This window comes from Canis lupus, chromosome 37, assembly GCF_003254725.2.
Source record: "Canis lupus dingo isolate Sandy chromosome 37, ASM325472v2, whole genome shotgun sequence".
Classification (NCBI taxonomy): domain Eukaryota; kingdom Metazoa; phylum Chordata; class Mammalia; order Carnivora; family Canidae; genus Canis; species Canis lupus.
This window is the reverse complement of record NC_064279.1, coordinates 12,394,885-12,421,424: the sequence shown is the minus strand read 5'-3', so window position 1 is coordinate 12,421,424 and position 26,540 is coordinate 12,394,885. Positions and strand designations below refer to the sequence as shown.

The following is a 26,540-nucleotide window of genomic DNA, read 5'->3' as shown; positions in this document are numbered from 1 at the left end:
CAAGCATGTCCATATCCTAGTATCTGTGGAATTTATAAATGTTACCTTACATGGTAAAGTTACCTTTGTGGAGGTGATTATGCTAAGATTCTTGAAATGGGGGAGATCAACTTGGATTATCCATGTGGGCTCAATAAAATAATAATAGACCTAATATAATAGGAGGGACACAGAAGTGTCAGAGCAGAGAAGGTGGTGATGGATGATGGAAGCAGAGGTTAAAGTGATAAGCTTTCGAGATGGTGAAAGTGGCCATAAACCAAGGAACACAAGTGACCACTAGAAGCTGAAAAAGACAAAGCAACTGATTTTCCCTACAGAGCTTCTAGATAAATCAGCCCCAGTGACATTCTGAACTTAGCTCAATGAAATTGATTTCAAATTTCTGACCTCCAGAATTTTTTTTTTGACCTCCAGAATTTTAAGAGTGAATTTATGTCATTTTTAACCACTAAATTTGTGATTTATTACAGCAACAACAGGAATGTAGTATGATCACCTTTGAAATGAAATGACATTATTTTTTTAAGTGTTTTTTTTTTTTTAAGATTTTATTTATTTACTCATACAAACAGAGAGAGAGAGGCAGAGACACAGGCAGAGGGAGAAGCAAGCTCCATGCAGAGAGCCTGACGTGGGACTTGATCCAGGGTCTCCAGGATCACGCCCTGGGCTGCAGGCGGCGCCAAACCGCTGCGCCACCGGGGCTACCCGAAATGACATAATTTAAAGGGAGGAAATGATCCTAATGTTGTGATCAATATTATCCATCAGTTAAATACTATTTTATAGTAAAGGTAATTAGATTCAGAGTATCAGCTATTCGCTTAAAAGAAACTGCCTCTTATTAGATTACTCCTTGCCAAGGAAGTATAGAGATTTCTCTTTTGTGAAAGATAATCTAAGCACTGAGCTCCTTGAATAAGATTTGTCTCTGTATTTTATATGTGTTTCCATAGCATAATATGCATCACATATTCCCTTGTTTAATTATAATTTATTATTGATCTTTTAGTGCATTTTTATGAACTCCATATTTGTTACCCAACATTTAAACATATGTAGCAATAATCTGGATCTTTGTAACTAAAATGTCAATTCGTCTACTTAAAGTGAAATTAAAATTATGTATTAATGGTCTATTTCTTTAAAAAAAAATTTGGTTTATGATCCTTCGAATCACAACTTACCTAACAACCATCTACCACATTTCATCATTCTTCAGATGACTGCCTGTGTCTGTTCTGATTAATGGTATGCTGGGCTTACAATTTACACTCAGGGCAATCAGTGATCCCTCATTTTCTTGTTCTGATTTTTAAGATTTTTAGTAATCTCTACACCCAATGTGGGGCTCAAACTCACGACCCTGAGATCACGAGTCACATGCTCTTCCAACTGAGGCAGCCAGGCACCTCCAATAGATTTTTAACCTCTGATCCTTTATTTCATTTGATCCCTAAACCATCATTAACATTCTCTTTTACACATGACGTAATTGAAACCACATAGGTTTAAGGTAAGGGTCTTATTCTAAGTCTTAGGACTAGTTTATAGTAGAAGTATACTCAAAGCCAGATCTTTAGTTCCAAGGTGCATGCCCTTTCCACTATATCACATTCTATTAGAGATAAATGATAGTATCTCAGAATCTTGACCAATATTATTGACCATAGATCAGAATTTTCTGTTTCAATACACTTAAAAAATAGTAGTGACCTTAGTACATCAGGATCTTTTGATGGTATGTACAATTATGAGAAATTAAAAAATGAAGGTTGACTTCAACACTAGAAATTAATAGATTATAAATTAGTGAATTTGCACTGTTTAATTTATATATGTCACTCTTGTGAACTGTGCCAATTAACATTTTCAAGCTTGATTTTCTTTAGTATAATGATGGGGTCAGATCCCGAACCATGACAAGTTCATCAAGGTAACCACCATCCAAAAAAAAAAAAAAAAAAAAAAAGGTAACCACCATCCTGGGGCACCTAGGTGGCTTAGTTGTTTAAGCATCTGCCTTCCACTCAGGTCATGATCCTGGGGTCCTGGGATCCAGCCATGTCAGGCTTCCCGCTCAGTGGAAAGCTCTACTTCTGCTTCTGCTCCTGTGCAATCTCTCTCAAATAAAGTCTTTAAAAAAAAAAAGGTTAACACCATCCTGAGAAAGTCTGCACCTAGATAAATTGCTCTGCATGACCATGACTCTAAATAAGACAAGTAATAACCAGTATTCAATCAGGATGGGAAAACGAAAGGATTTGCATAAACAACCAAATTGAAATGATTTTAGATTTTATGAAAATTTAGATGTTTTCTCAAATAAAAGATCCTTAAGCTTTTATACCTCAAAAGCTCCAGTTCTGCATATTTCCTTGTAGATGTAAAATTTAATAAAGATTTTGTAAGTTGTCCATTTTCTTTAAAGATTTTATTATTTATTCATGAGAGAAAAAGAGGGGGGGATGAAAGAGGGAGAAACAGGCTCCCCATTTGGCAAGACGATCCCAGGACCCCAGGATCACAACCTGAGCTGAAGGGAGATATTTAACTGACTGAGCCACCCAGACACTCTAAGTTGTGTTTATTTTCAACCTGTTTGACACTATTCAAATTCTCATGTAAGCAAATTCTTTTGTGTTTTCCCATCTAGAAATGCCTCTTTGTTGTTGCATGATAGTATTCTGACAAAGGATGCTAAAATAGGATTCTGAAACTATTGTTGTTTTAGGCTAATTAAACCCATCTTTACCTTCTCTTTAATCATGCCATATGCGTTAGGAATGATTTGGCACTTTTCTGAGGATCCATGGTTTACTGAAGGATTTGCAACATAAGTTAAAGTTGAATACTGTAAGAAGGCACTTACTTTCAAAAATAACTTTCTAGCACTAGATCATAAAAATCCTAATTCACAAATATTCGGTAGCCTTGCTCTCATCTTCTAATTTCTACAAAGTTACAACTGAACCACTTTTGAATGGACACAACTTTAGAAAATGCACCAAACACTACTGTAGATAGAGTTTTACAAGAATTGAACAGACTGTCAAAATCATTCTAATAATATGTTCAGTAGTGAAAAAAAGTAAAAAATTAGTAAAAAAAAAAAATTCACAATAGTTTCTAAAAACGGCTTAATTTCCATTTCTCATCAAATGAATGACACATGGTGAGAAAATACAAGCTCCAGTATAACCGTTTAAAATATATTTTATTTGATTCTTGGTATGGTATTATGGATTTATTTCACAAAAGCAAGGAAGTCTTAATTAAGCCTTTAACCGACCTGGCTTTGTCCTGTGACTGAGAGATCTCACCAGATGAGATTAATGAAGGAAATTTCCAATTCTACCATTGTCTTCAATAAAAGTGTACATTGTCTTCAATAAAAGTGTAGTATCATTCATAGATGGTATTAGGCTGGAAAAAGGTTAATGTTCATTTCTGACGTGTTGTTACTCTGGATCTAGAGACAAAAGTACTAGAAAGAATCTGGAACAGAGCTTGGATTGTTTTATTATGGATTAGGTTTTATTAACCTTAAGACAGGAGGATTAGATCAACATTTAGACTGTCAAAAGTTGATGAATAAAAGCTTTTAATTATGTGAAACGAAAGAAAAGTTAAAAAAAAACAGCTTAATGTATTATTTGATGAACTACATACGGATATCTCTGGTTTATAATCATTTTCTTGAGGGGGGAATGTAACCATAGTCCTGAGGTAGTTTTAAAACCAAAGGCTTAATATCTGTTGTTATATATGACAAAAACTGGTTAATTAACATGACATTTATCTTGTACACATTAAGACTGCAGAAGAAATTCTCATACAAAGCAGTGATCAATTTGCTGCTTAACAAAACTTGTATTTAATCCCTTGTTTACTCCAATAACTTAGCCAAGGCTGTGTTTTAATCAGACTGTGAAGTGAGAATTACAAATCAACTGAAGAATGTAACATCATTTTTTATTTGATTTAAACCCATTTTCATATACAAAGCTAATGTATTATGTACAAAATAAATGTACATTCTTAAAAACTGTTAGAATACAAATTTCCAAAGGACTAAAAAAAGTGCAAAATTCTCAATTATCTTCAATCATGCTATACAGAAATCAAATATTTGCTCATATACACACACTGAAAAATTTTTAAACACTCAATGTAACAAAACAAAACGTACATCTTACACATTTAATCTTAAAAGGATGAAGAAGAGTGTATTGCACCAAATTAACAGTAACTTCATCATAACGAGAAGACTAATCAAAATTATTTACACATCTTTGTTAAATCTAAAATTTTCTCAACTTTAAGACCATTTTTTGGCATACAAATATTCATTGAGTCACAGTTTGCACAGTCAATAATTAGATATAAATAAGGCTTAATATTCTTTTTCATGGTCAATTCCAGTAGAATAAATGAGAAGGAACATTTTATGATAACTATACAACTTTTTGAATTCCTTAAATATTTAAGTAGCAGCACAATTTGCAAGTATTTTTTTAAACAATTCCAAATTTTCAGCCATCCTTCTCTTTGTGCATTTTCATGCATTCAAGTCATTGTCAACCTCCATAACACTGAAATGTTCCTATTTAATCTGAATCCCAGAAAAATGGGCATGAGACAACTCCTATGTGTTTGATATTTTTCTGTCTTAATGGATTCACTTCTACAGCAATGCATTTGAAAGAAAATGTCTAGCTAGATCTCTGATTATTTTTTGCTAAATTTTTTGCTCCAAGTATATAAAAGCAAACAAGTGGGGGAAGAAAAGCCATACTCCTTAGGAGTTTCTGAAGAGAACATACCAGTCATACAGTTTTCTAACAGTTTTTCTTATGTAAAGCAAATTATAAAATAAACAGTATCCACAAATATGTAATAAGTCATAATTTTGGATGAAGGTAAAACTATTATAAATACTTTAAAAAGTAATCAAAATCTCAAAGGAAAAAAAAGTTATTTTCTTTAATTCCTATATAAGAAATTAAAGGTTGAATTTTTTCAGTTAGGTCTGATAACTTATATCTCCTTACCAGAACCACTTCTAAAGTGTTTATTGATTAATATAATTTTAACATTCTGAGGAGCAAAATATGCCAATTACAGGTAAGATTTTTCCTTCAAAATGCAACACAGGCATTTTTTGAATGTATAGGTTGAGCCCACTAAATCTTAAAACACATTGCTTGGATAGTGTGGGAAATGTTTCCAAGGGAAGGAACATCAAAAATAGCATTTTAACATTAACTAGTTAGTACCCTGGCTACCAGAGAACCTCTGGTTTTAATACCTATTAAGTTGAAATATATTATTACCAAAATAAAATTTTATAAGGTCCAATTGGAGTAAGACTTTTTTAAAAGTTTCTATTTTAATCTATAAAATACTCATTTTATTTTTTGATCCTAAGTCCTAACTTATTTTTTAAATTACAATGCTACAGTATAATAATATTACAAATAGCTGATCATTGTGTGCATTCAAAAATAGTTATAAATTTTAAATAATGAGACAGGCATCATAGTAGTGGAAAAACACACACAAACACACCCAAAGTTCCACTGACATTCAACATTGAAAAATGAGTGGGTAATTTTTTCACTGACAGAACTGTGCTGTTGTTAATGTTATTACGGTAATATTTGCAAAATAAGCTTCCAAGGAAACATTAAAACTATACCACAGAAAACAAATATTAGGTTAGTGACTTTCTAGTTCTTTCCCCTTGAATTTTCAGTTCATATAAATACAGGCATTAAGACAAAAGTAAAAAGTTGTATCTGTCCTTTTATTTTTCACTATAGCCATTAGCTTCATAGGTCCAAATCCTGTAATGTGTTTAGAAATCACCCACATGTGAAAAAAAAAAAAAAAAAAGAAAGAAATCACCCACATGTGATGAATGTTAGTGAGATTGTCTAAGCTATGTCTGATGCCATCTAGCCAAAAAGTATATGATAAAATAGCCAGTTTTAGAGGATTCTTATACTAAAGAAAATCACTCCATAACTCCTATATCTAGGATAGCTTTGTATTTTTAATATAGAAAACTGAATCATTTCCAACATAGGCCTGAATATCTTAAATGTTAATGCTTTGTTTTCTGTAATACTAAGACTTTATATGAAAAAATTAAAGATTATTTCCATACTGAGAAGTCATCAGAAGTACGGATAGGGATATATCCAATGCTTTTTATTAGAAAGATTCTATTGATTACTACCTTCAAGGCTAGGGGAGATCTAATTCTATTTTTAGACCTAACATTTTATAACTCATGCTTTTTATTAATACTTTAAAATGTTACCTAATTCAAATATGCAAAACATTCATTGACAGTCACTAGGAACTATTAAAGGAAACAGATACTTTTTTTGGAAGCAAATGTTAGTTATAATATTCAAATGTGAAAGGTCTGAAGAAAGTTATAAGAATAATTCAACTGAAAAGGCAATTTGGCTATTTTAGTGGCAAGCTAAACAAAGATAAGAAAGCCATCCCAAGCAAATTTTAGAAAAATGTCTCCAAGGTTAATTATTAAATCTATTTTCACATACGCCTGTGAATAAGCAATCTGATTTATAAAAATGAATGGATATTTCTATAGTGGAAAATATTTTAAGACAATATAAGAATACTGAGACATTTTTTATACCAAGTTAAGAGATTCAGAGTAGTGCCTAGACTTCTGTATATTTATAGAATATCATGGATAAGTCTGATCTGCAATCTCAAGAAACACTGGCTTAGGAAATGGTAGATTCAAATTATATAAGCTACGGACAACATTTTAATATTGAAATGATGACTGATAATACTATATTGTTGTTGGAATAAATGGCATTGGAAAAAGCACCAGGATTCTGATATAGGAAAGCTCTTCAGAACAATTTTCCAGATGGGGTCAAATTTAAAGCAAAGCAAACAATGGGTATATATGATAAATGAGTCAGGCAAAAAGAATATTGAGAACAGATATTTCTGAGAGTGATAAAAATATTTAAGACTGGCCACATACTGGGAAAGAACGGAGTCAGCTGATGAAAGGACAGTAATTAGGACAAGTCTGGATGATGGGGAAACCAACAGATTAGATTTGAAAAGAAAAAAAGACTTTCATTTTTTATAAATCAGTCAAAAATTATATCTTACAGATAGTTATGTAAGACAATTGTATTGACATAAACAGACAACCTTCATTCACACACCCTATGACAGTACATGTTATATATTATTTAACATTTATATTTAATATAGTTCATGCACTTGTATCTTTTCTTTGGAAAGGTGATAAAGAAATGCTACTCATTTTGTAAATGTAAATATATAAAAGGAGCTACCTTCTTTAAACTTAACTAAAAGATTTCCATAAGTGAATTCTTTAGTAACAACAATAAAAATATATTTAAAGGCAAAGCCATGTATCTATTATCATTAAATAAAAATCTGGTATTCAAGTTAAAATTTCTCTGCCTACTCTTATTCAAGTAAAATATAAAAACTCTTAGGTTAAGACTCAACTTTCAAATCTAAATTCTAATTAATTATGAGGGTACACTTACTCCTTCAGACGCATAAAATAGATTTTCAATAACAGTTCTTTAAGGTAATTGTTATATACCTTACACAGAGAAAAAAGGGAAGTCTCACTGATGTTCCTAGCTAATGACATGAATATGTGGCATTTCCTCTCCTATAAAAGGATGTGACCTAAAAAAAGCACTGTGATCTAACAGAAATTAGTAGATAGAAACTTATTAATAGCTAACACAAGCTTCACAGGCTTAAAAGATTTTAAGCCAACTGGATAGGCTTTATATTTTCATGTACTTTTCTAATTTCCATTCCCTGATCTATTTTTAATTCTCTCCTTCAATTTTATCTAATGACAGAATACTGAATGAAGAGTTGAAAGATTGGTTCTTTATTCTCTAAATGAACATATAGCTACTCTATGTTTTAATATTTGAGACCTCACTTTCTAAAAGCAAAATTATCCTAGTATAAATCTCTTCCCATCACCAGGATGCTGAGATTTTTATTTCCATCATTACCAATGTTAAGAAACAAAAGTAGATAAAAATTTCTTTAGACAACAAACTTCATAGCAGCCAAGTTGAGATATTCTGTTGATCAACTGAAATCACCTATTATTCTATTCTAATCATACTGTTGTTCATTTCTCCCATCATATAAATAGAAACATCTTAAACAGATAACATCTAATACACCAGAATCCCCCTGTATCTTTCCAGTGATTTTATCTAGTCAATTTTAATTCAGTGGGCTATGCTGTTTAAAAGAGGTTTATATTATTCAGCTAATGGTCCTACTATATTTGCTTACTTTAATAGATAAACTCACGTTCCATTCCTTTAGACTGCTGCTAGTATTCCTCAGATTTTCATCAAAATTTTATTTTTGGTTTTTACTTTTTAGAAAAAGTAATATAAGGAAGAATTCCACAGCTCTGAACATCTGTTAGTCTAGGTAGGATGTTCAGTTTACTGTAAACAAAGGGTCTCCTATTTGTACTATAAGATGAATACTGCTTGTTTGGTTCTTCCATCTAAAAAGCAGCAAAGTAAAACGGAATTCTTCCCTGACAAATTAAAATTCTTTGTAATTTGTAGGCATCATCGAAAAGACTTACAAAATAAGTAATCTTAAAAATAAAGATGGCATCCTTATACCAAAATCTCTGGATAAGTAAGCAAAAGAAAAATTTCCAAAATTTTGATTCACAAAAGTTTTTTTTTTTTTTTTAAAGATCAACATTTAAAATACCATAAAAGTCAATCATGTTGGTTCTGCTGGCTTGAAACCTAAGAAATGTAGTATAAAAAATAGAAATAGAATGAAATAAATAGAAGCAACAAATCTCAATAAATTGTAATTATCTCTATTGCCTTGTTTTTGAGATATTTTCATCACACAAATTCATGAAGTCCTTAAAAAGGAAACCTTCACATTTACATATGCTCTATTTTACACCTGCAGCACCAGTTTATTTCAGGGTTATTTACCTAAAACATAACCGGGTTTTTTTTGGTTTTGTCTGTTTGTTTTTACTGAATAAAATAGGGGATTTTAAATAACTGGAAAGAAAATTCTTCTATAAGTTTTTATTAGTCCTGACTCAATCAGACCACATCTATTCAAAAAGCTTCCCTTCCCTAAACAGAATCTTTTACTTCTCAAAATTTTTTTACCCACTCATAAGATTATAAAGAAAATGGTACTAGATACTGTAGACAACCAAAGAGAACTGCAGAGGGAAAGTTTCTCAAAGATGCCATTGAGAAGACAACTGGATATAAGGAAATCTAGGATTTGTGGAATAAAAAGGAATATTATTATTTTATAAGAAACTACTATTGTAAGAAGTTTTTTATTTTCCCCTTCTGATCACAGACTCCATTATGAAAGCTACATACTCACTCCTGAAAAAAATGCAGTTAACACAAAGAATTTCCACACAATTTCAGGGGATTCATAAATTCCCCAAACTCAAGGAGTCTCAGATTAAGGACACTTGTAGTAGTAAAAGCTCTCTGACCTACCTCAAAAGATGACCTTATAAAAAACCACTAGGTTTAACAATCTCTTTAAATTCCAAAATAAATCAGCCTGTAACTTTAACATATTGAACATTAAGTATAATGTAATACATAACTATGTAAAATAAAATTATATTCTTAAAAGTTATACATAACATGAAACAGAAATGTGTTTTTTTAAAAATTACTATAAATGACTAGTTTAAGTGATGCATATCTTTTCAATTCATTTATCAATCACATGGAAGTTCTAGATAAAAATGTTAATGTATTTCGGTATCACTGCTACCACTTCTAATTATGGGGAAAGACATAGCATCTGCTTAGTAAAGAATACACCAAGAAATTTTGAATTTTGCAGATATAAATTGTGCTGCAAATGCTACTTAAAGGATCTAACCGTCAAAATCATAATCAGCATTTTTTCCTTATACTAATGACGTACATCTGTAAGCTATATCTCTAGTTTCTCTTATTTCCTACTTATCTTTATTAATTAAGCATAATAATATATTTCAGTAAGTTCTCATTAGTAATATTCTAAGTAGTAGTGGAATGACCCAATGTACCGGTTTCAACTTATCTTCAGCTTATCATGAAAATCTAGAATTTACATTGAGTTTTGAAAATGCAAGTGTGCAACAGATGCCCTTAAAATATTACCCCAATCAAGAGTTCCATAAATAAACTGATATATTTTTAAATATGGTGGTCAGTAAATAGGAAAATGATTAACTAAAGAGTACATTAAAAGCCATGTCTCTCAACTGTCCTGTCATCTGTACTCTAATTAGAAATAACTTAAATTTTGCTGTTTAGAATAATAAGGGAACTGTATCCAGCTTCTTCATTTTTGGAAGTTTTTTTTTTCCCCAATGGATCCAGTGATCTTTAGGAATGAGCCACAAATCTAATTAAATCGTATTTTCTCAAATCCACTTTAGTGTAGGTCAAGAATTAGTCAATAAGACTGGACTCAATGTTAATCAGGAACTTTTAAAGTGGCTAATAATACACCTATGTTATACATACATAGCATACTGAATTTTGGTAGTCCCTAAATGATTTTCAGTGTTAAAAGCCCTAATACATTTCAGATAGTTGAGAGATGTGGCTAAAGTGACAAAGCAGTAAATCAAGTTTCATTTATACATGAGAGAAGATGGAAATAGTAATCACTTGGAATCTTGAGTATTATATTCAGTTTCTCCAGCTGAAATCTGGCTGAGTCGCTTGCTAGATCCCCACAATTTTCGAGAAAGCTGACCTGAACGCATCTGTTTAAGGTAATCCAAAGAAATGAAGAATAGATGTTATTAAGAAAAAAAGAGAAAAAAGAATAAGTGAAATTGATATACATGACATTGATTTCATAGAATGCAGAATATAAGTTTTGTTAGCAGAATCATTAACACTTTAGTGATCCTTGATTAATAATAATTAAAGGCTTCTTGATGTTGATTGTCTTTCAGTTGAGAAAGGCCAAATGCCAATGTGTTAATTTTAAAAATCAATGTCCCAGTTTGTCCAAATTACCAGAGTCCCTTTCTTTATAAATTGGCAAAAATGTGTATCACTTCATTAAAATAATCTTCTGAAATTATACTTTAGCTAATAAGACACATAATTTTGAGGATTTTCTCCTTGTATTTAGAGTACTATTATAAAAATAAATAAATAAAATAAAGTACTATTAATGCTAATCACAAGGATAAGAAAATAGTAAAATAATGTTTTGATGAAAATAATTTTGGATATTTTGATATATGAATTTCAAAAAATAATATTTAACAACAATGATAAGTGTAATTTGGAAAACAGGAATGGCGTAAGTTCTCTGAAGGTCAGAATCACATTTTGTCCATCATTAATTTATATCATCTAGCACACTTCTCAGCATACAATAATTAATTAAATATTAATCAAACTGGTGAATAAATGCCCTTCTAAAAGTGCTTACCCTTCTAGGTAGGGCAAAAAAGAACCCATGTAGGAAACATTTCTCAGTCTAAGCATGTGATTACGATGTCAGAATTACCTTCCCAAGTGCAATCTACTTTTTAATGGCAATTCATCTGCTTTCCTTTTCCAATGGTTATCCTTCTCTAGGGTATATTTATTGAAGGGTTTAAAAAAATCAAGCTTCATGAAAAGATATTTTGATATGCTTGTTTTGCATTTTCATTTCCAGATGTATTTGTAAAACATCATTTCCACTTTACCATTTGATTTACAAATATAAATTTCATACTGATAGTGTAATATATAAAACTGATAGTGTAATACATAAACTTTAAATACATAAAGGGTACATGACTTAAAATGCACATTAATCAAGATTTTGATCTTTTAGATAAAATCAGATCTTGAATTAAAATTTTTCCATAACTAAATCTTGATTTAATTTCCAGTCATAAAATTATATTTTAATTATGCAAGATTCTAAATAGTAATATACTAAAGTAGATCCATACTTCAGCTGATACATTCAAAGATAAAAAATGACAAAAAATACTTTTATTCAAAATCTATACACAATTCAGATTCCATGTGTTGTAGACTACATAAATCTTTCAACAAGGACAAAAAACTTATTTAGTAAATAGTACAAAGCATTGATTTAGGCCTATGAAATTAAGCTGCTTAGGCATTTTTTTCCAATTTTTAGAAGAAAATGTGTGCACATAATAGTCACTTGTTTTAAAAAATTTAGTAAAATCAGAAACTGAAACACACTCAAAGAGAAAAAATGCTTAAAATGTTTTAAATATAGGTGAAATACCAAGATATGGATGTGCCGACATTGTTTGCTGGACTGTTACACTTAAAGGTAAATGTCACAATCACTTTAGTAAGATCTCTCTTTCATTATAATAATATCTTGAAAAAGGGGGCAGCCCAGGTGGCCCAGGGGTTTAGCGCTGCCTTTGGCCCGGGGCATGAATCTGGGGACCCAGGATCAAGTCCCATGTTGGGATCTCTGCATGGAGCCTGCTTCTCCCTCTGCCTGTGTCTCTGCCTCTCTTATCTGTGTCTCTCATGAATAAATAAATCTTTAAAAAAGAAAAGAAAAAGGGTACAAAAACTAACAAAATCTTAAAATATATATAAAACAAAAAGGTCCCTATGATCCATGGTAGATTTACTAAAACCAGTGATGTGTTATTCACTAATGGCTTCTCTTGAAATGACTCTGACAGATGCCATATTTTAGATTCCTCAGGAAAGACTAATGGTATCAATACAAATTTACAATGTTTAATTTGACTCTATGTAATAAAAGAAGTTTTCTAGAGTATAGCTACTAAGTTTTCTAAGGAACAGCATTAGATTTATGGTATCTGCATATTCAGTAATTGATAAACCATTGACGAATCTACGGTAAGCACAGGAAATTCACTGAGAATTAGCATATTTTGCTAGTTCTGGTATTCTTGTTGAAAGTAAATAGCTTTATTATTTGAGTCTGTATTTCATTTTTTATAAAGGCTTTTATGTATTAAAAATCTAAGTACTGTCTTGAATCTAGATTTGGAAAGGTATATAATAAAATAACTTTCTTATTTATATAGAGTGATAGAAACTGACAAATGTGTGCTTTCAATTGTATAATAATATAAACATCACTCTTGAATACTAGTTTATCCCCTTCTCATTTACTGCCCTTTGAAAAATCAAATTTGGTTTTTAATTTGTTCATCCATATTGGAGATTTCTGATTTAGCTGGAACAAAGGAGAACCAAAGGAATCCCCAATAGTATGGGAAAAGAAGTTCTTGATGCTATTTTTTACCTCGGCTGGCTTGCCAACACCCACTACAATCAATTTGCCATCTTCTAATCCTACAAGAATATGGCTGTATTCTTTGGTTACACAAACACAGTGGATAGGCATTCGCATGGCTAATGGGTTCATGCTGAGATTCAAACTAGAAGAGAAATAAAACACACACACATAATTACATGGATACATAACAGATTCAGAGAATTTTATACCTGGAAGATAACTCAATGATCACGTGGTTCTGCATTCTAATTCTACATATATGTAACTTAGATTCAGGAAGCTTGAATTGCTCACACAAGGGCCCACATTATAGCATTACTTAAAATACTGTATCTTTTCTCTATTCTCAACATCTGTTTTTATTTTAACCATATATATGCTCTCTCACTAAATGATATTTTCCTTGTTGATTAAAAAGTGAAAGTTGGATAAAAAGGGCAAAAGTTCAAAATGCGTGTTGGGGGTAAGGTTTATAAACTAGTCTATTTGCCTTGTCTAATAAGATGTAATATACAAATGTATAATATAAATTATAATATACTAAATAATATGTAACACTGAAAACATAATAATTATGGAAAATATGGCATTTAGGATTAGAAATTGAAGAATCCTCTGATGTACACACTATGTTTGGATAAGCTGCTAAGAGCTCTCATTTATTTTTCTGATCTGAGATTCTCTTTTTTTTCTTACTCCTGATCTGGGATTCTCTTAACAATACCATAAAACAAAATGTTAGAAAGATATGATTCAAACAGGGATTCAGTAGTCCACTGCTGGAGAAAGAATGACAAAAAGGAGAAGAGAAATACAAAAGTGGGGAGAGGATGTTGGCACAGAAGTGATTCTGATATGAATGTGGTAAGATAGAACACTGTGGGATCAGGAAATGACTTATAAGAAAGGTTTGGGAGGGGCCAAGATAGTCTCAGGAACATAAATATAAGCCACAATAAATTTTTAAAAAAGAAAGGAAAGAATGTATTTGGGCATACAGGCAATAATAGTGCCTTGTGTATATAAGCTAGTAAATATGAATATAAAATCTAAAAACATATCCACTATTTTTTTTTTTACATATCCACTATTTAAACATCCTTTTCCTTCATTGGTTTAAATAACATGACTACCAACCAATTTTACACATACATATACACAATCATGAACAATTAGCCTTAAAAGTATTTTACTTTGTTTTACCACAATTAAAAAATTTTTTAAGCCCTAACTGTACTTTGTAAAAATTCAAACTACAATTGAACAATTTCCAAATCTATAATCCAGGCTTGGCACCATGAAAATTTGCTGGTTATTTTTTTAAAAAATTTTACTTGTGGTAAATATACACAACATACAATTTCCTACATTTTTAGAATGTACATCTACATTTCATTTTCTAATCCAGAAATACTTTAGCTTTCCCAAGTTTTTTCAGTTGCCAAAACTGACATGTAAATAAATAAATGATAAACCAAAATATTAGAAATCTTTGATTGCTGATTTCCACTCTAGGCTGAAAGTATTACCACCTTTTCTTCCTTTTTATAAAGATTTTATTGTTAAGTAATCTCTACACAAAGCACAGGGTTCAAACCCAGAACCCCAAGATCAAGCATCCCATGCTCCACCAAATGACCCAGCGAGGTGCCCCTATTACTACCTTTTCTTAAGTGAGACTTCAATAATTCTTGTAATTTACCTGTGGAGATCCCTTATGGACAGGAAGCCTTGTAAGCTGCCCGTGATAATATGTTCTCCAGTGATACATATATCTGATACTTGTTCTGTCAGGACTTGAGACCCTAGATATTTGCCATTTACAGAAAACAGATGTAATGCATTCTTATCCTGTAAAGATAAGATGCAAAAACTTTTAATGATCTCAAATTAAAACTGAGTTTTAACACTGACAATTACAACTGGGACTATAACAGACTTACTACTGGATTTAAAATATTGAAAAAACAAATAGTTATGTTTAAAGAGAAAGCGTGTGAAAAATATTAAATGATTTTAAATGAGAATTATATATTTTAAGAAAATTCTTCAATAAATAACTGCCAAGTAAATATTAAACAAGAACTCTCATCCCTTCAAAATAATTAAAATCTCATCCACTCTAAAACACCCCATAATCTTTTTTTAAACCCCATAGTCGTAACAAAAACAAAGATTCTCTTACTTTTTTTAAAGCTAGTTTTTGAAAAATTTTTAAGTTATCTCTACACACAGTGTGGGGCTGGAACTCACAACCTCGAGATCAAGAGTCTCATGCTCTACCAACTAAGCCAGCCAGGCACCCCAAGATTCTCTTTAAAGTTTTTTAGATAGATAGATAGATAGATAGATAGATAGATAGATAGATAGATTTATTTATTTATTTATTTATTTATTTATTTATTTATTTATGAAACAGAAAGAGACAGCGTGTGAACATGCACACACAAGTGGAGAGGGGGAGGGGCATAGGGAAAGAGAGAGAATGCCAAGCAGATCCCCCACTCATTCTGAGATTACGACCTGAGCTGAAATCAAGAGTCTGACACTTAACCTAGGAAGCCCATCCAGGTACCCTGATTCTCTAATTTTTTTAAAAAAGATTTTATGTATTTATTTCACACAGAAAGAGAGCGCAAGCAGGAGGAGCGCAGGCAGGGGAGAGGAAGAAGCAGGCTTCCTGCTGAGCAAGGAGCCTGACAGGGGCTCCATCCCAGGACCCTGAGCAGAAGGCAGATGCCTAACCAACAACTAAGCCATCCAGGAGCCCCTCTTTTTTATTATTATTAATTTCATGGGTAGAAAAGTAAACATAATTCATGATTTGTTTATATACAGCCTATACAAAAATAATTTAATTTGGTTATAATTTCCACTTAAGCTTATGAGTTCCCACATAACCAGAAATTCTTTTTGAAATCAAAAAGACCTATATAACATATAGGTCACTAGACATCCCTAGGACAAAATATAAAATGAGGTCAAGACTGTGATAGGGGTCCATCTAATGGTAAGGAATGAACAAATTGAAAAATAAAAGGAAAATATCCTTTTCAAAATACAGTGTTTTTCATCAAAATGCTTATTATACAGTATAATATGGAAAGGAAAAGACAGATTTATAGATAGTCTAGCTGTACTGCATATAACTGTTATATACCTTGAGACTGGTCTTTTCTTCAGTGCAGGAATAGATGACAATATGTCCTTCCCAAGATATAGCCAAATTAGGAACAGTTAGGAGCAGAGAACTCTCACAAGGTGGCCGTAAAGTCCTCATGTATTGACCTTTCTGAATTGTATGTATAATCACAGTGCCATCCTATACACAGAAAATATCAGAATATGAAAAAGAGACACAGAACAACAAAAAAGAAAGAGGCTGGATAAATAAATATAGGAAAGGAACTCAGAAAATTATTATTTTACCAAGGACACATGTATCAGAAAAAATTCCAATCCTGAAATTTGAAATAGTATTCCATTTCGTAAGATGCCCTCTTTCCTTAACTAACAAGACCAGTAAAATACCAAAACATAATCCAGTCTCTTTAAGTTTTTTTCCTTCTGTGTTATGCTACTTCTGCAAAAAGTCCTACACCAACAATAAAGAATTCCTATCCTTTTATCCATTCCTCTAGGAAAAAATTATCATCCCAATTTTAGCGTATGTGCCTCCAAAGCAAGCATGAAAATATTTAAATACAAATACTGCTTCTTAATTTGTAGGAAAAATCAGCATTTCTTTCTCTCTTTTTTTAAGGATTTTATTTACTTATTCATGAAAGACACAGACATAAGCAGAGACACAGGCAGACTCCTTGCAGGGAGCCTGATGCGGGACTCGATCCTGGGACTCCAGGATCACGACCTGAGATAAAGGCAGACACCCAACCACTGAGCCACCCAGGCGCCCTCTTTTTTTTTTTAATAATAAAATTTTATTGGTGTTCAATTTGCCAACATACAGAATAACACCCAGTGCTCATCCCGTCAAGTGCCCCCCTCAGTGCCCGTCACCCATTCACCCCCACCCCCCACCCTCTCCCCTTCCACCACCCCTAGTTCGTTTCCCAGAGTTAGGAGTCTTTATGTTCTGTCTCCCTTTCTGATATTTCCTACCCATTTCTTCTCCCTTCCTTTCTATTCCCTTTCACTATTATTTATTATTTATTATTCCCCTCTTTTTTTTCTTTTAAGATTTATTTATCTTGAGAGACAGACAGATTAGGGGGGAGGAGCAGAGGAGAAGGGGAGAGAGAAAATCTCAAGGTAACTCCCCACTGAGCATGGAACCCAGGGTGGGGCTTGATCTCACGACCCTGAGATGATGACCTTAGCCAAAATCAAGAGTTGGACACTTAAATGACTGAGCTACTCAGGTGCACCAGAAAATGAGCATTTTTTTTTGAAAGATTTTCTTTATTTATTTATTCTTGAGAGACAGAAAGAAAGGCAGAAACACAGGCAGAGGGAGAAGCAGGCTCCATGTGGGGCATGCAGGGAGCCTGAGGCGGGACTCAATCCCAGGACCCCAGGATCATGCTCTTGGCCAAAGGCAGGTACCAAACCGCTGAGCCACCCAGGGATCCCCCAAAATGAGCATTTCTTAAAGGTGAAATCTTACCCTTGATCCTGACACTGCCATGTCTAGTTCAGTGCTGATGCCGACACTCAATACCTCATCAGTGTGTCCATACAGAATATGAAAGGGTTTAGATGCTAAGCCCACAGGAACACCTCCCTAGTATTAGAAGAGAAGCAAAGGTTAATTTTCTATTAGGCTGTTTTCTACAAAAAGGTTTATACTATATTCAAATAAGTCTAATCATAAACTAACACTGCAACTTCTTCTTACACCACAGCCATCTATTCACAATAGGACTCATTCCTGTGTTTCTCCTTGGAGTCTCAAATTATTCTGTCTTATGAAGCTTCAAAACTTAATCTGAATAGTTTCAAGGTTGATTGCTTTGGATTAACTTTAACAGGTATATTATTTGCCCTTTTCATCTACAGATTTGTTCTCCCTTAATTACAAATAAACTTTTTGAGGACACCTGGGTAGCTCAGTGGTTGAGGGTCTGCCTTCAGCTCAGGTTATGATCTCCTGGGGTCCTGGAATCAAGTCCCTCATCGGGCTCCCCACAGGGAGCCTTCTTCTCCTTCAGCCTCTGTCTCTCTCCCTCTCTCATGAATAAATAAATAAAATCTAAAAAAAACCCAAAACTTTTTGTATTCTATCTCTGAATACTTTTTTTTTCTTTCTTTCTTTTTGGGTGACAAAATGTTACATTACTTTCAGGTATACAACAATGATTCAACAATTCTATAAACTATGCAATGCTTACCATGTTAAGTGTAGTTATCTGTAAACATACTATGTTATATTAATTATGTTCCCTATGCTGTATCTCTGTGACTTATTTTATAGAATTACTTTATTTAAAGAAATTATTTATTTATTTAAGATTTTAGTTATTTATTTATGAGAGAGACAGAGAGAGAGGCAGAGACAACTCTGAGATCAAGGGTTACACGCTCTATCGACTGAGCCCACCAAGTGCCCCTGTATCTTTTAAATTTTTTTTTAAAGATGCTAGGAGAAAGATATTGGAAGAGATTAACACGACAAATGCAAAAATGCACTATTTTTGTAATGAAATTTTACTAAAAAGCTACCAAAAGAAAAACACAGAAGAAAGGTAACTAGTTATATACAAAAAAACACAACCGAAAAACAATATATAGTGAAGTGCAATAGCAAACGGTACACTAAATGGCACAAGAGTGAAGGCATTTTCATCAAAATCAAATGTTAGGGTGCTCACTCTAATTTTCTTACTCTACTGCATTATTAGCTAATAATGTAACAAAATAAGAAAATGAAATCATAAGTATACTTGAAAAGATAAATCCACCTTTATTTCACATCATAAACTGTATCTATTTTCAGAAAATCTAAAAAATACCAATAATTATAAGGATGAGGTAAGATTTGGTAAATCAATTAGATAACTATATAGAAATCAATAGATTTTTTTATAATGAAGTAGAAGAAAAGTGAATTTAAAAATATTAAGAGGATTATGATAATTAGAAATAAACTTTAAAAAGTACAGAATCTATGGGAAAAAATTACCAAAAGATTTTTTTGTTGAAGGACATTAAAAAAAGAACTGAAACAAATACGAAAGGTATTTTCTATTCCTGGATAGGCATGATTATAAAAATGTCAACCCATACCAAATTAACATGTAAGTAAAATACAATTTCATCAAGACTAAAATGGAGTTTTTTGAGGATGATATGGTTTAAAAAGTTGTAAAATTCATATGGAAGAATAAACACTAATTTTAAAATAGCTGAAAACATTTTTTATAAGGCAACACAGAAATTTGTTTCACCAAACATTAAACTACTAAAATGAAAACATTCTGTTGTTGCCGTAGAACTAAGTAAGTGTAAAATACAGGGAATCCAGAAAAAGATCCAATTCACTGGGTAATCATTTATGCTGCCATAATGACTTTCCACCCAGCAGTACATAAAACCATATATTTTAATATTCTATATTATTATAAAATATGTATTATATATATTCTATACTCTATCATGTATACTATATAGTATATATCTAATACTCTTATTCTATATTAAAATTATAGAAAAATTAATTACCAATGGATTAAAGATTAAAATGTAAAAAATAAAGCAAGAAAAATGTTACAAGAAAAATTTTAGAGATTTATTTTAACAAATTTGGGGTAGAGGAAAGCCTGTTAAGTAAAAAACCTAAATGCCGTAAAGAAAAACAACACTTCCTTGAAGTAACATTATAAGAGTACAATATGGTTGATGAAAATTATTAATCTATGATTTATAGTGGTTCCCCCAAAAAGGAAGACAATGTGTAACTACCTGTTGTGTTATTTGCCATATCATACACGTAGTGTCTCTGGAACCAGAAATCAAATGTATTCCACAGTAATCTGTAGCTAAACAAGTCACAATATCTGTAAGAAAAAAAGAATTACAAAAAATGAAATAGTGTCGTTTTGCTGGAATAGAACTATAAGGGCAATTTTAGTTTATGTTCAAACTATTACTAAATCAGTTGGTTTAGCAGGAGAAATATAAGAATGGCAATGGAAAAGGCTGTCACAGGAAAGCAGCAGTATTTTTTTTTAAAGATTTTATTTTTAGGGGCCTGGGTGGCTCAGTTAGATGCTAAGTGGCATCTCAGGAGCCACCAGTGTAGCATAGTAGCAGACTCCATTTCCCTTTCCTAATAGGTTTATTAGTGGAAAATCTATACAATGTTTTGTTTTGTTTTGAAAGAGAGAATGGAGGGAGAGAGGAACTGAGGGAGAGGGAGAGAGAGAGAGAGAGAACCTTAAACAGGCTCCATGCCCAGCACAGAGCCTGACCTGGGCCAATCTCACAACACTGAGATCATGACCTGAGCCAAAATCAAGAGTTGGATGCTTAACCAACTTAGCCACCAGGTGCCCCCATGATGTTTTATTCTTATACTGAAGGCTGAAACACTAAGAAGCACCAGGATAAACTACAATAATTTATCTCTCTCATGTATAACTGTTAACTAATAAGGCAGGTGATGTCTTATTCAACTATGAGAGGTTTTTTTACCCTTTTTGTCTTAAAATTCTTATTTGAAGAACAAGAACTTTTATTTTTATGTTTTAAGGATTTATTTTGAGAGAGAGGGAGAGGTAGAGAATCTTAAGCAGATTCCTGCTGAGTGCAGAGACTGACGAAGGGCTTGATCCCAGAACTCTGAGATCATGACATGAGCAGAAATCAAGAGTTGGATGCTCAACTGACTAAGCCAACCCAGGGACCCTGTTATCAACCAATTTTTTAAAAAAGACTTAGTCTGGGGTGCCTGGGTGACTCAGTCAGTTAAGCATCTGCTTTTGGCTTAGGACATGGTTCCAGGGTCCTGGGATCAAGCCCTTTGTCGAGCTCTCTGCTCAGCGAGGAGCCTACTCTTTCCTCTCCCTTTGCCTGCCACTTCCCCTGCTTATACTCTCTGTCTCTGTGTCAAATGAATAAATAAAATCTTTACAAAAAAAAGGTTAAAAAGACTTAGCCTAACATCATTCAGATATTTAATTTGTACAGCATTTAGTATACCCCAAATACATTAAATACTTTTTAAAATTTTATTTATAAAAAATAAATAAAATTGTATTTATTTGAGAGTGTGAGACAGAGATAGCAACAGAGACAGTGAGAGAGAACACAAGTGGTGAGGAGAGGGAGAAGCAGGCTCCCTGTTGAGTAGGGAGTCTGATGTAGGGCTCCATCCCAGACTCTGAGATCATGACCTGAGCCAAAGGTAGATGTTTAACCAATTGAGCCACTCAGGCATCCCTTATTAAATACTCTTAAAGCATATAATGTTCATAGCACTGCTCTTCAAGAAGTTCACTCAACTTTGAAGGTTAATTTTAATGATTTTTATAGGAGCATGTGCTGCCTTTGTATTTAGAAGAAATAGAAAAACTTCTTTTTTGAGGGAAAAAAGTTAGTACTTACCCATGTGTCTGATATTGTGTGAAATAACTTTGCCTTTTGTAAGTGACATCACTTGAATGCTATTATCCCAGTGTCCAGCACTGAAAAGCAACTTCGCATCATGTGATACTATGAATAGCTTAGAAGTGATCTCCAGCCCTGGAGCAAAAGGACCATTCATACTACGCTGAGTTCTGTGAACACAATTAAATATTAGACTTTTCCTTAAAAGATCACTTAGACTGATATCAACTATTTCTTAAATTTCTCTGAAAGAAAAATAAATCTATTCAACTGTTCAATTTGAAATGTCCATTAATGAATGATAAAGACTTCCAGAAAACACATTAATTGTATTCATATTTCGCATTACATTAAAAGATACCTAACAAATAGTCTCAAGGGTTAAGCTGAAGAAATTGAGACTGGTGAAGGTGTGAAAAGGATTTAAATCTTGACTTTCAAAGCCAATTCAGTGAGACCTCAATTCTATAAATGGTAGTTATCAAAGTATAAAGGACAAGATAAGGATATGAAAGGATGAGGAAAGTTGGAAATCAACTGAAACCAGAAATCTACTGCACAAGCAGATAAATGTGTATCTAACAATACTCATGAAGATTCTTCATGAAGTATCATGAAGATACTTCACTCAAACTAAAGCAAGTATATGGTATTTATCTGCTTCCTAATTAAGTAAATACCTGTGAGGTCAGCTAATCTAGCTTTCACAGAAAGACACAAAGAAGTGATTGTACTTCAGTGTGTGTACAGAGAATGAGGGCCAATTCTGAGAGTTCAGCTCTAGAACTTTATTATTCAATATTAATTTGCTGATGGCATGTTTTGTGCCAAGCCCAACAGTACTAAGTCCTGTGTGAGATAAGAAGGAAAAAAAAAACATTGCTCGTAATAAACATACAGATAAAACGACTTGGAGTAATGGACTCCGAGTAATGACCTTAATTTAAAATGTAGAGTAATGACTTTAAAACATAACTTTTATATATTTAAAAATTTAACTAAGGTAAAGAATAAATTCTTATATAAAACACACAAGGCTTATTTATAAATAACATTGTACAATAAAAATACAATTAAGCCTAAAAAGTATTCCTAATATTTTCTGTTTCCATTACTTACAGAAATTATTTTATCCTTCAGCCAGTAAGCAAGTCAGGAAAAGGTAAAGAGGGAAGGAAGAAAAGAGAGAAGAAAATCTGCATGTCTACCATATGATTTTCAAAACAACACCAATCAATCTAGTTGTTTTTCCTGGCAATAAGGTTATCAGCTGCTACCTGTTTTGCTTTAAATGTTCATTTACTTACTTTGGATTTGTTACAGTTTGATCTTTGATGAATGTAAAGTAATTAGAAATGTTTCTGTCATAAGGCAGCCATCCATGGGTTCCAAGAACATAATTCATGCTTACTGTTACCTGAAAAAGAACAGATGAAGACAAAAATGAAATAAAAGATTAAACAAAGCAGCACAAAATAGCCAAATGCTCCCATGATATTAGCATTTATCACTTAAGGAATAATGTGGGATTCTGTACTTAAACAAAAAATTCATTCTTTTTTAAGATTTTATTTTTAAGTAATCTCTATACCCAATGTGGGGCTCAAAACTCACAACCCTGAAATCATACGCTCTACCTTGAACCAACCAGGTGCCCTGCATAAAGTCTTAATAATAATAATTAATAAAGTCTTAAAATAGAAAAAGCTTTTTGTTTATTCTTATCTTTATTTTTAGCTTATCTCATAACTTATGGCAAGAAAAGTTGTCCAATGTATCTTTCTCTCTCTTTTTAAAAGATTTTATTTATTTATATGAGAGACAAAGAAAGAGGGAGAACACGAGCATGGGGAGGGGGCACAGGGAGAGGGACAAGTAGACTCCCTACTGAGTGGGGAGCCCAACATGAGGCTTGATCCCAGGACCATAAAATCATGACCTGTGCCAAAGTCAATGCTTAACCAACTGAGCCACCCAAGTGCCCCCGTATCTTTCTTTAGTGAGATAGTTTTCCTCATTATTTCTCCAAGTTTACTAGCATCTATTAGTTGGCAATCAGAAGAAATTAGAAGTCAAGTCATAAAAATATGACATATATAATTTAGAACATAAATAAGTAGAAGTTATGGCAAATTGTTAAGCTCTTTCTTCTTAGTGATAGTTACAGTGAATTTTTTAAAAATTTATTTGAGAGAGAGAGCAAGAGAGCGAGCAAGCAAGCACATACACGAGTGCAGGGAGGAAGGGCAGAGTGAAAGAGAGAATCCCAAGCCAACTCCCCCGCTGAGCATGGAGCCTGATGCAGGGTTTGATCTCACAACCCTGAGATTATGACCTGAGCCAAAATCAAGAGTCAGAGGCTTAACCAACTGAGCCACACAGATGCCCCTTATACTGAATATTCTTTTAAAAATGAAAATGAAATATTAGCAAAAGTAATGGAAGTAAAAATAAAGATCCAAGAGCACCTTCAAAGGTAGGTGTAAACATAAATATTGAATCTATCACTTGGAAATGAAAGTGAGGTGTTAAGTCCTAAAGAATTTTCAAATAAAGATGTGATATAGTGAAGGATTTTAAAAATGAAGAAAAAGCCATTAATTCTAGATTTCTGAGCAAGAATACTTTGATACTACTAGGCATTACTCAAAGCTAAATATCTTTTTTGGATTTCTGAGCTAAACCATATACATTGGAAATTACTTATATTCTGTATGTATCTTTCCTAAGTACTTTCTTATTTGTAAATTGAAATAGCATTCTGGTTTCCTGCCCTTATATCCTCTTTCCTCATATATTTCAAATTTTTATTATTGATATTTTCCATATTTAGGGGTCTTTGGATGCACTTTTATTTTAAAATATGGGTCACTCTGAACTATAAGGATTCCTTCAGTTTATTGACTATTTTAAGATGTTAATTTGTCTGCTTTTTTTTTTGCATTTTTCCCCAAGTCAGATACTATCTAATTGGTCTTCTGCTGAATCTTCTATTCTACCTCTAAATAATTAAACCTTTTTATTGGGATCATCAAAATGAAGTGAGCTCATTTAGAAAATAATATTCAAATTAAGCAGAAAAATGTTGAAAATCACTTGAAATTACATCTTTAAATATTACTACTCTTTTCAACATATTGAAGATTCTTCCAAACATGCTTTTTATATGACTCAAAACATTTATGTGTATCTGTGTATGTATCTGTGTGTATATGTGAAAGAGAAGAGAGATCCATCCAACGCAGATACATGGTTGTGTATCTGGTTATTTTAAGTCAATAACATGACCTTTCCTTCTCAAGCATTTTTAATGACTAAACACTAAATGGATGGATGCACTGTAACTTATTTAACAAGCTACTGTGGAATGGATTCATTGTTTCTCAAATTTTTAGTGTTATAAACAATGCTGCAATAAATGATTATGTACACATAAAAAAAATAAAAAAATAAAAATAAAAATTTAAATGAAAAGTTTTCCCCCCTTATTGATTATAAAACAGATTACCAAAAAAGAAATAAAGAGATACAAGTATTGAAGGTGAAAGTCACAAGAATTCTACCATTGAAAGGCACTTTTAAAAAGTATATCTTTCTAGACCTTTTTTTCTAAGTAAATATACAATATGCATAATTAGAAAAATAATCTTTACTGTTCCCTGTGCTATACTCTATTCTTATAATTTGTGCATGACAAAATGAGAATAAGACAAACCTAGGTTTGGTCCATGTGCCTGAGTCCCACATCTCTTACTTGCTAGCTCTATGACTTTGAGCAAATTGCTTCTGAATTTTAAGTTCTTATCTGTAGAAGGGAAATAATAATAGTGCCTATCTCACAGGACCGTTAGGTAGATTAAATTATAAAATTCAAGTAAAGTACTCACTATGTCATGCGTGTATACCTTAATCAGTTCTGTATTATTTCTCATTTTCATTCTTTTACTGGCTTATGCTATATTGTAATAGCTGATGCTATATCCTATTTTTCTTATACAACATTTTCTGGTATTTTCACAATATTTATTATTCCAAATAAACTTCAGAATTGCAGTTAACTACCTGAACAATGCTATGAAACTAGAAGTCAACTTCAAGAAAAAAAAATCTGGAAAGACCACAAATACTAAAGATTAAGTAGCATGCTCCTAAACAATGAATGGGTCAACCAGAAAATAAAGGAAGAAATAAAATACATGGAAACAACTGAAAATGAAAACATAATGGTCTAAAACTTTTAGGATGCAGCAAAAATGGTACTAAGAGGGAAGCACACAGCCAATAGAGGTTCACCTCAAGAAGCAAGGAGAATCTCAATCTAACCTTATACCTAAAGGAGCTAGAAAGAAGACAACGAAGAAGCCTAAAGTGAGCAGAAGGAATGAAATAAGAGATTAAAGCAGAAATAAATGATAAACTAAAAAAATAAGAACAGATCAATGAAACCAGGAGCTGGATATATGAAAAAAATAATACAACCAATACAACACCTCTAGCCAGACTAAATCAAAAGGATGGGTGCCTGGTGGCTCAATCAGTTTAATCTCCAACTCTTGATTTCGGCTCAGGTCATGATCTCAGGGTGGTGAAATCCAGCCCCA

General features: G+C 32.4%; 1 protein-coding gene across 10 annotated transcripts in view; it reads right to left on the bottom strand.

The window, feature by feature from the left end:
* Positions 1-3,201: 3,201 nt before the first annotated feature.
* Positions 3,202-26,540, bottom strand: part of NBEAL1 (neurobeachin like 1) — a 178,525-nt gene continuing 155,186 nt past the window's right edge. For 8 of the 10 annotated variants that reach the window (XM_025441944.3, XM_049106659.1, XM_049106658.1 and 5 more), the window contains 7 exons: positions 23,247-23,356; positions 21,937-22,109; positions 20,293-20,387; positions 17,999-18,115; positions 16,532-16,693; positions 15,074-15,222; positions 11,740-13,513 (listed from right to left, as the gene is read on the bottom strand). In XM_025441944.3, coding sequence (XP_025297729.3) covers positions 13,237-13,513; positions 15,074-15,222; positions 16,532-16,693; positions 17,999-18,115; positions 20,293-20,387; positions 21,937-22,109; positions 23,247-23,356 — 1,083 coding nt within the window. In that variant the 3' untranslated portion in view covers positions 11,740-13,236. Of the gene's footprint in view, positions 10,862-11,739; positions 13,514-15,073; positions 15,223-16,531; positions 16,694-17,998; positions 18,116-20,292; positions 20,388-21,936; positions 22,110-23,246; positions 23,357-26,540 lie in introns of those variants that run through there. The other 2 variants (XM_025441948.3, XM_025441950.3) reach the window with 1 other exon arrangement.